This window comes from Arvicola amphibius, chromosome 6 (genome assembly GCF_903992535.2).
Source record: "Arvicola amphibius chromosome 6, mArvAmp1.2, whole genome shotgun sequence".
Classification (NCBI taxonomy): Eukaryota; Metazoa; Chordata; class Mammalia; order Rodentia; family Cricetidae; genus Arvicola; species Arvicola amphibius.
In genome coordinates this window covers 18,327,628-18,342,234 of record NC_052052.2, presented here as the reverse complement: position 1 = coordinate 18,342,234, position 14,607 = coordinate 18,327,628, and the positions used below count along the sequence as shown (strand labels likewise).

Sequence of the window (14,607 nt, the reverse complement as noted above, 5' to 3'; positions counted from 1 at the left end):
TCCCAATCCTCCTGCCTCTGCCTCCTGAGTACTGGTCTTACAGACATGTTTTATATTTTACTCTGAGATATGACAACACTATATAGCCTAGGATAGTCTTGAATTTGATCCTCCTGCCTCAGCCTCCTGAGTAGCTGGGAATATAGGCCTGCAGATCTGTAGATCTTGATCAACTCCTGTCTCAAGAGATCCACATCTTCTACAGCCTCTGGTTCTTCCTGGGGTCCAAGAATGGACGTGTATGCAAAGCCCAGGGACGCCTCTGGCAGGCTTCCACGTGTCAGGGCCCAGGATTCCGAGGCACAGGAAGGGATCTCATGTTCGTCTCCTTTCTGGGCTGTGAGTATCCTGTGCAGGGCAAACAATTGGACATGTGAATGCAGGATGTCAGCAAGCACCTTTCCCACTGAGGCATCCCACCAGATTTCAAGAAAGCCCTTTCAGCATGAAGTACAGTAAGTGACTCGGGGTGTCAGGGTGGGCTGCCAGCGTGGGAGTCTCTGAAGACCCAATTAAGATGCTTGGCCAGAGCCGGGCGGTGGTGGCGCACACCTTTAATCCCAGCACTCGGGAGGCAGAGGCAGGCGGATCTCTGTGAGTTCGAGACCAGCCTGGTCTACAAGAGCTAGCTCCAGGACAGGCTCTAAAGCTGCAGAGAAACCCTGTCTCGAAAAACCAAAAAAAAAAAGATGCTTGGAGGGGTTACCTCCAGCCCTTATCTTGTAGCTGCTCAATGATCCAGAAGGGAAACTGACTTAGGTTGGTACAGGAGCGCTGGTTGGTTGTCTATCCCTTGACTCCAAGGAACCCTCTCTCCAGGTCCCTTTCTTCACTCCCACTTGACTGGCGGGGGGGGGGGCAGGGGATGTGGGGGGGTGGGAAGTGTGTGTGGTGGAGGGATGTGGGGGGTGGAGGATGGGGTGGGGGACGCGGGAAGGGAGCGGAGGCCAACTTCTGCAGGAAACTCAGGTACCTGGCCCCTGCCCTGCGCCTGGCTCTGAACAGTCTGTTCTTGTTTACGACCCCCGTCCCAGGGGAACGCGATTGCTCATCCCCACGTGTGATCTGAGAGAGACAAATCTTTGGGGCCTGGAGGAAACTCAAGCCCCGCCAGCAGCTTGGCTTCGGAATGCTCAGCTGGTCCTCTCCTGGGGCTCATGTGACTGAGGTACGGCTATAAATATCAGAGGGACCTCAGACCAAGACAGAAGTCGGACACCAGGAGAAGACAAAGAGGATCGAGTGTGTGTGGGGACGAAGGCAAGCCCTCCGGTTCTGCTTTGCTGACACGGGTGGAAGAGGCGGCCACATCCCAAAGCAATATGGATTATAAATCTAGCCTGATTCCGGATGGAAACGCCATGGAGAACCTGGAGAAGCAGCTGATCTGCCCCATCTGCCTGGAGATGTTTACCAAGCCTGTGGTCATCCTACCCTGCCAGCACAACCTCTGCCGGAAGTGTGCCAACGACATCTTCCAGGTCAGCACTAAGTAGGGCCCCCGGACCTGGAACCCCTCCTCCCCCAGGAGGGCTTCTCAGATTTCCCCTCCTTCTCAGTGTGGGAGGCTTCTGACTCATTCCCATGCGGAGCCATGCAGAGACCTCTGGGAAGGTAGAGGGATGGAGGGGAGCTAAGGGGAAAGGGGAGCTGCCCCAGCCCTTCTCCTTGATATACCCGCTGATCTCCACCCTGCCTACAGCCCCCTGCTCTGCCTGGATGGCTCACTGTTGATTCTCCACTCAGGAGTCAAATGCCTAAGTGATAAGAGGGTAGGGGAGGCGGGCAGAGAGGAGAGAGAACCCAGGCCCTCTGGCAGGAGCCAACTCCACCATGGCAGGGGGCCTAGAGCTTTGGAAGGAGGTGGCAAGAGGCACGTAGCCACTGCAGCATCCTTAGAGGCTGTGTGCTCTTACGGGGGGAGGGGGGGAGCGCAGAAGGGACGCCATCTTCCTGAGCTGTGGTGACTGCATTGGAAGAGGAATTCAAGGGTCCTGAGCTGCTTCAGAAGATGGCCTTCCACAGTCAGATGTCTGTGGCTGAGCCAGTCTGGGCTACCTAATGAGTTTGAGATAGCAAGACCCTATCTCAGAAACAAAACCAAAGAAACCAAAGGGGGCCATCTGGACAGGATTTGTGGGTGCGCAAGGGGTGTGCAGGGTTGGGCACCAACTGGAAAGAGACAAACAGTCCTAAGAGCTGGCACTAATTCTAAGGACTGCGATATCAGTGGTAAACTGAGGCACAGAGAAAAAGAGTTGAACTTTTGTTCAAAAAGTGTTGAACATGTTTTCAACATGACCTGAACTCATGTTGGCTAATACTGATCCTCTTAACTGTTTGAATGCTTTAACCAAAACACTCTGCCTCGTGGGTGGGCTGGTTCTAGGTAGAGACCAGGAGCCTGTGTCCTTTGGTCTGGTCAGTGTGTTTGGGGTCATTTGGGGAAAGAGCTAGAGACCAGAGAAGGAAGAAACTCCAGCCTCATCTTTGCCTTGGCTCTCTTCAGGCTGCGAATCCCTACTGGACCAACCGCGGTGGCTCAGTGTCCATGTCGGGAGGTCGTTTCCGCTGCCCCTCGTGCCGCCACGAGGTGATCATGGACCGGCATGGGGTGTACGGCCTACAGAGGAATCTGCTGGTGGAGAACATCATTGACATCTACAAGCAGGAGTGCTCCAGGTTAGTAGTGTGCAGCTCGGCAGCCCAGCCCCCTGCCCAGCCGCTCCCCCCAGGAGACGACTGTAGCCGCTCCCCCAGGAGACTGTAGCCACTCCCCCAGGAGACTGTAGCCCCTCCCCCAGGAGACTGTAGCCCCTTCCCCAGGAGACTGTAGCCGTGTTCATCAGTACAGAGAGCCATCACCCTCTACCTCAGACAGAACCTCAGCTCTTGAGTTCGCTGGGTATACTAGGGGCATGAAAGAGAGCCCTGAGACCAGAGCACAGACGTGAGTGTGTGCTTAAGAGAGAAAGTCTATGGCTGAGAAAATATCTGGGGCAAATACTGCCAAGTGGTCTTAGGGCAGCAGGAGTCAGGCACCAAGAAGGCTTCATCCTTCAGGATTCCCTATGTAGAAAAGGAAATGGACTCTCAAGGAAGGAAGTCACCTAAGTGTGGTGACTCACATGATCCCACCTCTTGAGAGGCAGGGACAGGAGGATTACTATGAGTTCCAGGCCAGTGCAGCTTACAGAATGAGACCCTGTCTCACCCCTCCTCAACAGTAATAGTAATAACAACAGTAATAATAGTTTTGGTCTGCTACCCAATGTTTACTGCTTGGGAAGGGGGCAATCTGGACAGGATTTGTGGGTGCGCAAGGGGTGCAGGGTTGGGCACCAACTGGAAAGAGACACAGCTACTGGGTGATCTTTGTAAAGGAGGGCATACTGACTGGGGCTCGATGGTAGAACCTGCTGAGAAGACACGAAACCCTGGCCCAGAGCGCTGGGATCCCCAGCGCCAAGGCCAGTCAATCCCCCTACCCATCAATAAAGTAAATCATAATACCTCAACAAGACTCCCAGACTTCTGACCTCATGGACTTATAGCCTAAAACCTTCCCCAGACCAGAAAAAGACAGGGGTCATAGCTGCCATCCCAGCTCTAGGAGGGCCAAGGCAGAACAGAGCAATCATGCCCAGCCTACATAGCCAGAGTTAGTCAGGGGGACGGATGCTAAGATCTGAAATACTGGACATTCGTGGAGCACTGACTGCATGTGGGGGCTCCTCTGGGCTCCTCTGTGCATTTCCTGCCCAGGGTCACTGTGACATTGCAAGGCCCTCTCGTGCCTGTTTTCTCATGAGAGAATGAAGACGCAGGTTAGGCCAGCAGGTGGTAAAGATGAGCGCCTGGTGTCTGTGGAGGCCAGAAGATACTGGATCCCTGTATTAGTCAGAGTTCTCTAGAGGAACAGAATAAACACATACACAGGGTTTATTAGAATGGCCTACAGGCTGCAGTCCAGCGGGCCCGGGAATGGCTGTTGGCTGTCTACCAGCAGCAGGTCCAGGAGCCCAGGAGTGACAGCCGTACAGCAGTCGTACTGAATACAGCTCACAGACTGGGTGTCTCATTTGATCTTCAGTCTATGTTGGAATGCCAGTGAGGGAATGGACGTACTTGTGAGCGTGGGAGCAAACAGGCAAAGAGACAGCAAGCTTCCTTCTTCCGCGTCCTTTATTGGACACCAGCAGAAGGTGTGTCCCAGATTAGGGGAGGGTCTTCCCACCTCAAAAGCATTTTGGATTAGAAGTGGGTCTTTCCACATAAAAATGATTTAATTAAGAAAAAAGAAAGAAATCCCTTACGGTATACCCAGCCACTTGGGTTTTAGTTAATTCCAGATGTAGTCAAGTTGACAAGATATCACTATCACGATCTCCCCTGGAACTAGAACTGGAGTTATACTGGCATTACAGATGGTTGTGAGCTGTCATATGGGTGCTGGGAACCAAACCCAGGTCCTCTGCAAGAGCAGTAAGCTCTCTTAACTGCCCACCTGTCTCTCCAGTCTCAGCAGTGAATACTCTAAATTTTGTTATATTGCATCTCACATAGCTAGAATACAACACTACAAATGGACATTGTTGAGCACCCGGCATGGTGGCATATGCCTGCAATCCCGGTTATCTGTGATCCTTAGACATGGAAGCCTGAAGCAGGACGCTCTCCGTTTCAAGGCTCGCCTTGCAAACGCAGTGCCTGCCTGGACCATTCAGCAAGATCCTGCTTCAAAGCTAATAAAAACCAGGGACTGGAAATATAGCTCAGTGGTAGAACCCTTTCTAACTCTAACACAAGGCTTTGTCCAGTCCCTCTCCCAGATAAGAAGACATGCACATATATTTTTAAATTACTTAATTAATTAAATTATTTACTGTTGTTAGTGCGTGGTGTGAGTACACACATGCCATGGCCCATGTGTGGAGGTCAGAGGACAACTTTGTGTAATCCGTTCTCTCCTTCTGCCTTTCCACGAGTTCCAGGGATCAAACTCAGGACACTAACCTCCTGCTGCAATGCAAGCACCCTTATCTGCTGAGCCATCTTGTCAGCCCACAAACGCCTATTTCTGATGATGACGATGATGATGATGGCTGTAATAATAATAATAATAATAACACAGCTTATAGTCTACAGAGTCAGCCTCCTGCTGTAGAGTCCTGAAGAGTAGGTTGTGTCTGAACTCTTTGGGGGTTTTCCCTAACAGGGAAATGGCAATGACAGCTGCCTTTAACCAGGGTCTGCTCAGAGCTCTGCAGGTCACATTCTGACATGGTTGGCACAGTTCTGAGAGACGCCGAGGTTTGAAGACTAAGATCACGCAAGACCTGGCCTGGCACCTGGCCACCAGGGAAGGAGGTGTCCTCAGGCAGCAGGCCTTCTCTGTCTTGCTTCACACCCTGTCTTGCTGCTGCCACCCTAGGGGACAGCAGCAGGAGGAGACACCTCTCAGCACAGCCACGGTAGGGGGTCCCTGGGCTCAAAGATGAAAACAAAACAAAAAAAGCCTGGACAGGGGCTCTTGGGGGGCAGTGAGGTCATAGTCATGTGACAGCCATGCAGGGCTGCTGGGAGGTGAGACACTGGCACTGATGGGGACAGTCACTGTTTGAGACTTATGAGGTGGTTACGTGTTCGGGGCTGGGGATCAGAGGTCGTGTAGGTAAGGACTTGACTCTAAAACCTCAGTCTAGGCTGGGAAATGGCTGATGTTGGAGAGGAGAATGCCAGGCACCCTAAACAGAGAAAGCAATAGAGGGAGCAAGGTATCCTAGGACAGAAAGAAGAAACTCTTGGGCAAGATGGCTCCATGAGTAAAGGTGCTTGCCGCCAAGCCTGACGACCGGAGTTCTATCCCCAGGACCCACATGGTAGAAGGAGAAAACCAACTCCTTCGAGCTGTCCTCCGACCTCCATACGTGTGCCGTGGCACACACATTCCCCCTCCCCCAACATACACACGTAATAAATAAAGGCAGTTTTTAAAATTTAAAAAAGAAGAGCTTCTGGGCCCCGAGAGTAGCGTAGGTCAAGGTTTGTGCTACGCTTCTGGACAGCCCTGCCCCCACCACGTGCCGTTTGCATGGCTTAGAGTGTACGTACTGTCCCCTTCTCTGAGCCCTCAGACACCTTCAGGAAGTGTTTGCTTGTGTATTCTTTCTACTTGCATGTCATTTCCATGGTCTTCACGCCAGGTACTGTATGTTATAGACTTAGGGAAGAAAAACAAGCAGGCTTCCTGGCCTGGTTGGAGGCTGTGGTCTGGTAGATTAAATATAGACTTAAGGGCTGCCATTGGAATCAGTTGTCCAGGCGCACCAACCAAGAGTTATGGGGCTATAATTAGAGCAAAGGCGTTCTAGCCTCCCTGCCGGTGTTGCTGGTCGACCTTGGGCAAATCCATCCAGTTTCTGGGACTCTTGCCTCTCCCCTTAGGTCGGCATCTTCGGGTCTGACTCCCAGGTCCCCCGTACCAACTCAGGCCAATTCCAACACCGGAGCCTGAGTTTGGGGGTTTGGGAACAGGTTTGATATCATTAGCTTCCTTGATCTTGGGCTCCCAGAAGATAAAACAGAGACTATTTGGAGCAGCCTGACACACTGGGAGCTGATTGTGGATGGTGGTGGCTTCCTGTGCTTGGGGACAAAGAGAGGGGACATCCCTGACTTGTGATTCCTCTCCCCCTCAGTCGGCCCCTGCAGAAAGGCAACCATCCGATGTGCAAGGAGCATGAAGACGAGAAAATCAACATCTACTGCCTCACGTGTGAGGTGCCTACATGCTCCTTGTGCAAGGTGTTCGGGGCCCACCAGGCCTGTGAGGTAGCCCCGCTGCAAAACATCTTCCAGGGACAGAAGGTATTGACGACAGCCACTGTGCCCGGATGATTCCGGGGGTGGATTTAACCCCTGTGGATGTGCTGAGCCGGCCTTTCAGGAATAGTCCCTCTGAAGGGACTTCCCAGGCCACAGGGACAGCGGCCGTTGCCTCCCTGGGGGAGGTGGCTGAGCTCATGGGTTATAGTTAGAACCACTTGAGAACACCTGGGTGTGGCCACAGGGATGAGGCCAGACCTTCCAGGCCATAGCTTCTCCTCCTGTGTACTCTGGGGTCCCAGGCTTCTCCATTTGAGTCTCTCATATAGCACAAAGCAGATTCGAGGCTCTCCCCTGAGCTGCTGGCCACCCCAGCAACCTGGCTGTGCAGTAAGCGGCAGCCCTTTCTGCTCTCGGCGTTCCACTCAACTCTTGGACTTTTCTCTTCTAGAACTTTCCAGTTCTATTCTTTCTGTCAGGAACTAGTAGTCAGGTATGGCAGCATCGGCTTTTAAAGCCCAGCACTCATGAGGCAGAGGCAGGCAGATCTCAGTGAATTTGAGGTCAGCCTGGTCTACATAGTAAGTTCTGGGCCAGCACAGTAAGACCCTGTCTCAAAAATATAGAAAGAAAGAAACTAGTTTTTCCTTTGTTCCTTTTTAATACCTTGCCGTGTGTTTTGGGGTGCTTGTTTCTCTTTCCGGGTCTCATCTATCCATAAAGGATATAGCATCTGTAGAAGTCTCTGCTTTAGGCCTGAACTGCACCCCAGAAGGAGGGAGAGCAACCCTCCTGGTGATGCCCTCAGAGAGGGGGAGCAGGCTACCATCCGGCTATGACGCTGAGAAACAGCCAGCCCTGAGTCTATTTCTGTCTCTCCTCTCTCACCCCCCTCCCCTCCAGACTGAACTGAGTAACTGCATCTCCATGCTGGTGGCAGGGAACGACCGAGTGCAGACTATCATTTCTCAGCTGGAGGACTCCTGCCGAGTGACCAAGGTGAGGGCGCTGAGTGGCCCTGTCAGCGGTGAGGCCCGGTCAGCGGTGAGGCGCAGTGGAAGCCTCCAATGCAGGTGGCATCTGGGGAGGGCCTGAGCTGTGAGTGCGGCTTGGGGTTTTAGAGCCTTGGGTGCCCAACAGAGATGGCAGGAAAGGGGCACAGTCATCCCTGCACTCACTCAGCAGATAGTTCCAGAACACGGCAGTGGTGCCCGACTCTGCCCAAGGTCAAGACAGACACAATTGCCAATAACTCCATGAACGTCTCTAGCATCAATCATTCCACTGCCGAACAGGGTTCCTGGACCTTTAAAAGCTCACACTCGACCCTGGTGCCTGTGGAAGCTCAGGATCTGACTCAGTGGATCAGGAATGAAACGGAAGTCTGCACTTCCTCACTTAGTATATATTTTTTAACGTATCTGGCCCTTTTTGCCAGCATGTATGTCTGTGCACCATGTGTGTGCAGTGCCCAAAGAGGGCAGAAGAGGGAGTTGGATCCTGTGGAATTGGAGTTACAGATGGTTGTAAGCCAACACCATGTGGGTGTTGGGAATTGAATCAGGGTCCTCTGGAAGAGCATTTTTTTGTTTTTGTTTTTCATGACAGGGTTTCTTAGTAGCTATGCAGCCAGTCCTGGAAATCATTCTGTAGACCAGGCTGGCCTCAAACTCACAGAGATCTGCCTGCCTCTGCCTCCCGGGTGCTGGGATTAAAGGTGTGCTCCACCACTGCCCAGCCAGTCTGTGGTCTTAAGCACTGAGCCATCTCTCCAGTCCTCTTTCTATTTGTCTTTCCTATTTTCTATCTTTGATTTGTTTTTTTTTTTTTTTTTTTTTGAGACAAGGTCTTGTGTAGACAGGATGACCTTGCATTTACTAAGTAGTCTAGATTGACCTTAAACTCCTGCTTCTCCTACCTCTACCTGCCAAGTGCTGGGATTACACGCTTGCAGCTGGCTGCACTTCTGATGAGCTTTGGAAGGCTGCGGGGACAGCAGAGGCAGAGGTGGTTTTCCCAGGCAGATGTGATGTCATGTCTGTAACATCAGCATTTGGGAGATGAAGAAGTTGTGTATAGGTCACCTCCTACACATAGTGAGTTCGAGGCCAGCCTGATCTACATCGTGAGTTCCAGGCAAGCCAGGTCTACACATTGAGACCCTGTCTCCAAAAAGAAAAATAACCTGGTCTCTTCTTGGGGAAGGGTTGGAGCTGGGGGGTGGAGGGTGGGAGTGGGTATCATAACTGCAAGTGGGCGGAGCAGTAGAAAGGTTGGGAACGTTGTCTGTGTGGCTTCCCACTCTGTGTGGCATTCCGTTCTGGAAGGTGCCACTGCCAAATCCATTTTCCTTTTTTATTTTGAGAGAAAATCCCGCTGAGTTGTACCAACTCTTTCGTGTAGGCCATTCTTCCCATTAGCTTTGTTTTCTGTGTGATGAGGACTGGGCAGGCTCTCTTCTCGCTGCAGGCGGCTGTCTCAGAAAGTGGGTTGGGACCCCATGAGATAAGACTGTAGGTTTCTCTCCTCAGGAGAACAGCCACCAGGTGAAGGAGGAGCTGAGTCAGAAGTTTGACGCCCTCTACGCCATCTTAGATGAGAAGAGGAGCGAGTTGCTGCAGAGGATCACACAGGAGCAGGAGGAGAAGCTGGGCTTCATCGAGGCCCTGATCCTTCAGTACCGCGAGCAGCTGGAAAAGTCCACCAAACTCGTGGAAACAGCCATTCAGTCCCTGGACGAGCCTGGAGGGGCCACCTTCCTCTTGGTGAGTGGCACCTGGAGTGTCTGGGTGGATTTGAACTGTGCTCTTCCTTCCCCCTTGAACAGGCCTTTTAAATCTTGGTGAGATGCCAGGCACAGTGGCTCATGCCTGTAATCCTAATACTTGAGAGTCTGAGACGAGAGGATTGCAAGTTGAGGGGAGACCAGGGCAACTTGGTAAAACTGTGAAATGTTACTGCAAAATAAAACATGCCAGGCCAGGCTTGGTGGCACATGACTTTGATCTGAGCACTTAGAAGACACAGGCAGAGGCAGAAGATGCAGGCAGAGGCAGGAGGATCTCTATGAGTTTGGGGCTAGCCTGGTCTAAATAGGGAGCTCCAGACCAGCCAAGACTGCCTAGTGAGACTCTGTCTCCAAACAGACAAACAAACAAACAAACAAACAACACATTTTAAAGAAATATATGGCTGTGGTTAAGAAGACTTCTTGTGACACACACCCTTAGTCCCAGGGCTGGGGAGGTAGGGCAGGCAGATCTCTGTGATTTTGAGACCAGACTGGTCTACAAAGCAGATTCCAGGACAGTCAGAGCTACATAATAGAGAAGAGAGAGAGAGAGAGAGAGAGAGAGAGAGAGAGAGAGAGAGAGAGAGAGAGAGAGAGAGAGAGAGACTTTCTGTTCTTACAAAGGATCTGGATTCAGTTCCCAGCACCTACATGGCAGCTTACAACCATCTATAGCTCCAGCTCCAGGGGACCCAATGACTGCTTCTGACTTCCAAGGGCACTAGGCACATATGTGGTGTACATACATGTATGCAGGCACTCATGCATACACATAAAACAAAAATAAGTAAACCTTTCGACAACAGCAAAACCCAGACTGGAGAGATGATGGTGCAGGGGTCAAGGGTGCTGGCTGCTCTTTCGGAGGACTGGAGTAAAGTTCCCAGCACCCATGTTGGGCAGCTCACAATGGGGGGAATCTGACACCTTCTTCTGGCCTGCAGGGCTGCTGCACACATGTGGTGCACATAATTTCACACAGGCACACATACATACAAAGAAAAAATTAAAAACACAAAAAACTACAATACCCAGAACACATGCCTTCAGCTCTTCTCATGGGCCAGCTTTGTCCAGACCATCAGTCTGAGGAGGGTTGTTTGACTCTCATCCGGGAGACTTCAGACATTGTGAGTGACTTGGCCCAAGAATCCTGGCTTCCTGCTCGGACAATGACAGCTTTTTGGGATGCATGCTGGCCAAGACCTGTGCTACCAGGGACAGAGAGAAAATGTCCACATTCTGTCTTAGGGCAGGACTGCACCATGGGGCGGTACCTGAGTCTATGCCCAGGAGGTCACTATTTTATGTTTCCTGGGGTTTTCAGTGCTAACCTTCTCTGCTCTTTCTCCCCACAGAGTGCCAAGCAGCTCATCAAGAGGTTAGTGTCTCGGGAACTGTGGCCCAAGTCCCTAGTTGCCCCAGGGCTTCTGACACTTGCGCAGTGGGACCCTGTACATTAATTCTCCAGGAGTTGGGCTTATCCCCAGCTCATGCCCCCTACTTTCTTAGGTTATCCACTCTGCTTGACCCTGGAGAAGATCTCTACCCTTTCATCCCCTCCACTTCAGGGATGGATTGTGGGGCTGGGATGGACCCACCTAGAGCTGGGGCTGGGCTGTCTTTTCCTATAAGGAACCCTGAGACCTCACCCTGCCTTTCTCCCCTACAGCATTGTGGAAGCTTCCAAGGGCTGCCAGCTGGGGAAGACAGAGCAGGGCTTTGAAAGCATGGACTACTTTACTCTGGATCTAGAACACATAGCAGAAGTCCTGAGGGCCATCGACTTTGGGACAGGTAAAGGCCACAGCAATGCTACTTGCTTGTGCGCCTGTTTCACCTTTGAAAGGCAGCGTTCTGTGCACTGATGGTAGGCAGATCCACTAAAAACATCAAATTTACACAGTCAACTTCGACAGGGTCTCTCTGTGGAGCCCTGGCTGTCCTAGAATTCTCTAAGTAGACTGGGCTGGCCTGGAGCTCAGAGAACCGCCTGCCTCTGCCTCCCAAGTGCTGGGATTAAAGGCGTGCACCACTGCGCCCATTCCTGAGCTCTTTTATTCATTGGACTTTTTATGCTCTGAGTGAGCACTGAGACCCTGACATAAATCCTATCAACTCTAGGATGAAGTTCTGTCAGCACCTGCACCTTGAGCTTAGGAAACTAAGTATAGAGTGTCTAGTTGTTCAAGGCTGCTTGGCTAGGAAGTAGCAGGTGCAAACCCCACCTGGGTCATTTGGCTCACAAGACTCTCCGAGGACACATGAGACAATGTGCCGACACCATGGCACTGGCCCCAGTGATTCTCTGGGGGAACTATTATGAGCAGTAACTGTGGTTTTAAATGATACAGCAAGTCCTCTGGATAATCCAGTTCGTGTATGCATCCTGGGTGTTTGGCTGGTGTTTTACTTGCTGCTTTTGTTGTTGTTGTTGTTGTTGTTGTTGTTGTGACAGGGTGTCACTATGTAGCCCAAACTGGCTTCAAATCGGTGGCTAACCTATCTCAGTTTCCTGAGTCCTGGGATTACAAATTTAACCATGGTTTGTAAGTAATGCTTGACAAACGCTGACTCTGTAATCCCGAGGCCTGGAAGGGAGTCGTGGGAGGGGCACGACCCTGTTAGGAAAGTTTGAAGGCTGCAGGATAAGAAAGTGAGAATCCAGATTGCACCTTGGTAGACACTGTCCTGTGCAAAGACCCACAGGCCGCCCCAAGACTGCCTCTCTGTAGACTGCGGAATGGGGCAGACAGGAGATGCTGAGCAAGCTGATTTCAAAGGCTGAGCAAATTCCTTTAAACTAAGGACTTCGATCCGGAAGGACAGGAAATGTTTGTCCAGCCTCCCCTTTGTGCTGTGTCTGTTCCACTGAGATGCACAGGACCCAAAGTGTGCCTCCTGTGTCCCTGAGGCCACAGACACAGCAGTGATGAAGGGCGGAAGGACTGTGACCAGGAGTGAGGAGGCAGGGGACATGCAGGCTGGACTCTGGGATCTGAGATCCTAAAAGCCTGGTACCTCCTAGGTCCTTGCTGCTTCTAGGTGCACAGTTGGGTCCAGAAATGGAGACAGATGTCCCCTCCAGGCCAACCTCATCCTAAAACAATTGTTCTTGTTACAGATGAGGACGAGGAGGAGTTTATTGAAGACGAGGAGGATCAGGAAGAGGGCGTGTCCACAGAGGGGAAAGAAGGTAAGAAGGCCACCTTTCTCTGCCCTTGCGCCTTGAGGGACAGGAGAGCCCTGCTACACATTCCCGGGGTGGGGAGCTAGTGTTCATTATTACTTTAGTCCTCCTCTTTCTTGTACATCTGAGGTATGTGTACATACATGCATGTTTGCACATGCATGTGCTCAGGCCGTGTGCTCAGGGGTGTCCATGCAGAGGCCCAAGGCTGACATCAAGGGTCTTGATCACTTCCCACTCATTCACTGAGGCAGGAGCTCTCTCTTTTTTTGTTTTTGTTTTTCGAGACAGGGTTTCTCTGTGTAGCCCTAGCTGTCCTGGAACTCACTTTGTAGACAAGGCTGGCCTTGAACTCACAGAGATCCACTTGCCTCTACCTCCAGAGTGCTGGGATTAAAGGCTGCACCACCACCACCCTGGTTTAGGCAGGGTCTCTTAATTGAGCCAAGAGTCCATGGATTTGCTAGTCTAGCAAGCCAAGCTGCTCAACGATCCCTTTTCCTGTCTTCTGAGCTCTGGAATCACAGAGGCTGCCTGGCCATCGGCATTTGTTTGTGTGGGTGCTGGGGATCTGAACTCTGGCCCTCGCGCATGTAGGGTCCTACCCACCAAGCCAGTTCGCAGCTGCCGCTGCTTCCTCCTCCTCCACCACCTCATCTTTTTTTTTTTTTTTTTTTTTTTTTTATGTCTGGTTGGGAACTCATTATGGAGGTGAGACTGGCCTTTTACAACTGGGATTAAAGGCATGCTCCCCTATGCCTGACCTGTGTTCAAGCCCAGTTACCAGAGCCAAGTTCCAACCCATCAGAGTCTAAGGCAATGGTTCTCAACCTGTGGGTCGTGGCCCCTTTGGGTGAAGAGGGGGAGGTCGAAGAACCTTTTCACAGGGGTTGCCTAAAGCCATCGGAAAACACAGATTATTTAGATTATGATTCATAATACTGGCAAAATTACAGTTGAAGTAGCAACAAAAATAATTCTATGGTTGGGGGTCACTACAATGTGAGGAGCCGTACTAAAGCATCACAGCCTTAGGAAGGCTGGGAACCACTGCGCTAAGCCATCTGCAGCCCATTGAATTACGACAGCTAAATTCTAGTCTGGTTCTAAAGAAAAAGCCCAGGCTGGGGGTGATGGTATTTGGCTTCTCACCACAGCTCTGGAGGTCTTGGGTCCTCTCAAGTCCTCTCACCATGAGCCTGTGTCTGTCTTTCTCTTCCAGGGCACCAGTGAGGAGCTGGATGAGTAGACACCCTCTGGATGCAGAGACCGGGGAGGCGGGTGACAGGCCCATCTCGGGAGGGGGTTGGGGCTCGGGGCTCCGTGGGCGGCCACAATGGGGAAGTGTGTCTCCTCTGTTCAGAGAGCAGGGACTAGAGTAGGACCCCCCCCACCGCTGTGTCCAGCAGTTGCTGAACCACGATTGGAAACGTATTCAAAATGTCACAGGACACTTTTCTACGTTGGTGCAAAATGAAATATTTTGTATGTTTTTAAAATGTGATTTTTGTATCTACTTGTATATGTATGCCAATTTGGTGCTTTTTGTATGAGAACTTTTGTATGATCACGCCTGGTCATTGTGTGACTGGCGATTGTCACAAAGAGGGAAGTAAGCCAAAGTAATAGAGCTGCCCACTTCCCTTCCTTGGTGGGAGGGTGGGTCTCACTCAACAGCCTGGGAAGGGGCAATGTACTGTATTTCAGTGCCCGTCCCCAAAGACGGGGAGAGTACTGAGTTTGTGCTATATGTTGTTTTAATAAATGCACAGCGGGCTGGGCACGGGGGCCAATGGCC

General features: G+C 51.5%; 1 protein-coding gene across 1 annotated transcript; it reads left to right on the top strand.

The window, feature by feature from the left end:
• The first annotated feature begins 1,322 nt into the window (after positions 1-1,322).
• Trim63 (tripartite motif containing 63) lies at positions 1,323-14,058 on the top strand. The gene is made up of 9 exons (XM_042055285.1): positions 1,323-1,481; positions 2,510-2,682; positions 6,702-6,870; positions 7,732-7,827; positions 9,360-9,593; positions 10,978-11,000; positions 11,292-11,416; positions 12,744-12,815; positions 13,922-14,058. The coding sequence occupies exons 1-9, from the start codon at positions 1,323-1,325 to the stop codon at positions 14,056-14,058; spliced, it is 1,188 nt and encodes a 395-aa protein (XP_041911219.1).
• The last annotated feature ends 549 nt before the right edge of the window (positions 14,059-14,607 follow it).

Bases quoted from the DNA above. Each gene is read 5' to 3' on its own strand.
- Trim63 (XM_042055285.1), top strand. From the start codon at position 1,323: ATGGATTATAAATCTAGCCTGATTCCGGATGGAAACGCCATGGAGAAC. The intron at 6,871-7,731 runs GTATTGACGACA...CCTCCCCTCCAG, and splicing joins ACATCTTCCAGGGACAGAAG to ACTGAACTGAGTAACTGCAT. The intron at 9,594-10,977 runs GTGAGTGGCACC...TTCTCCCCACAG, and splicing joins GAGGGGCCACCTTCCTCTTG to AGTGCCAAGCAGCTCATCAA.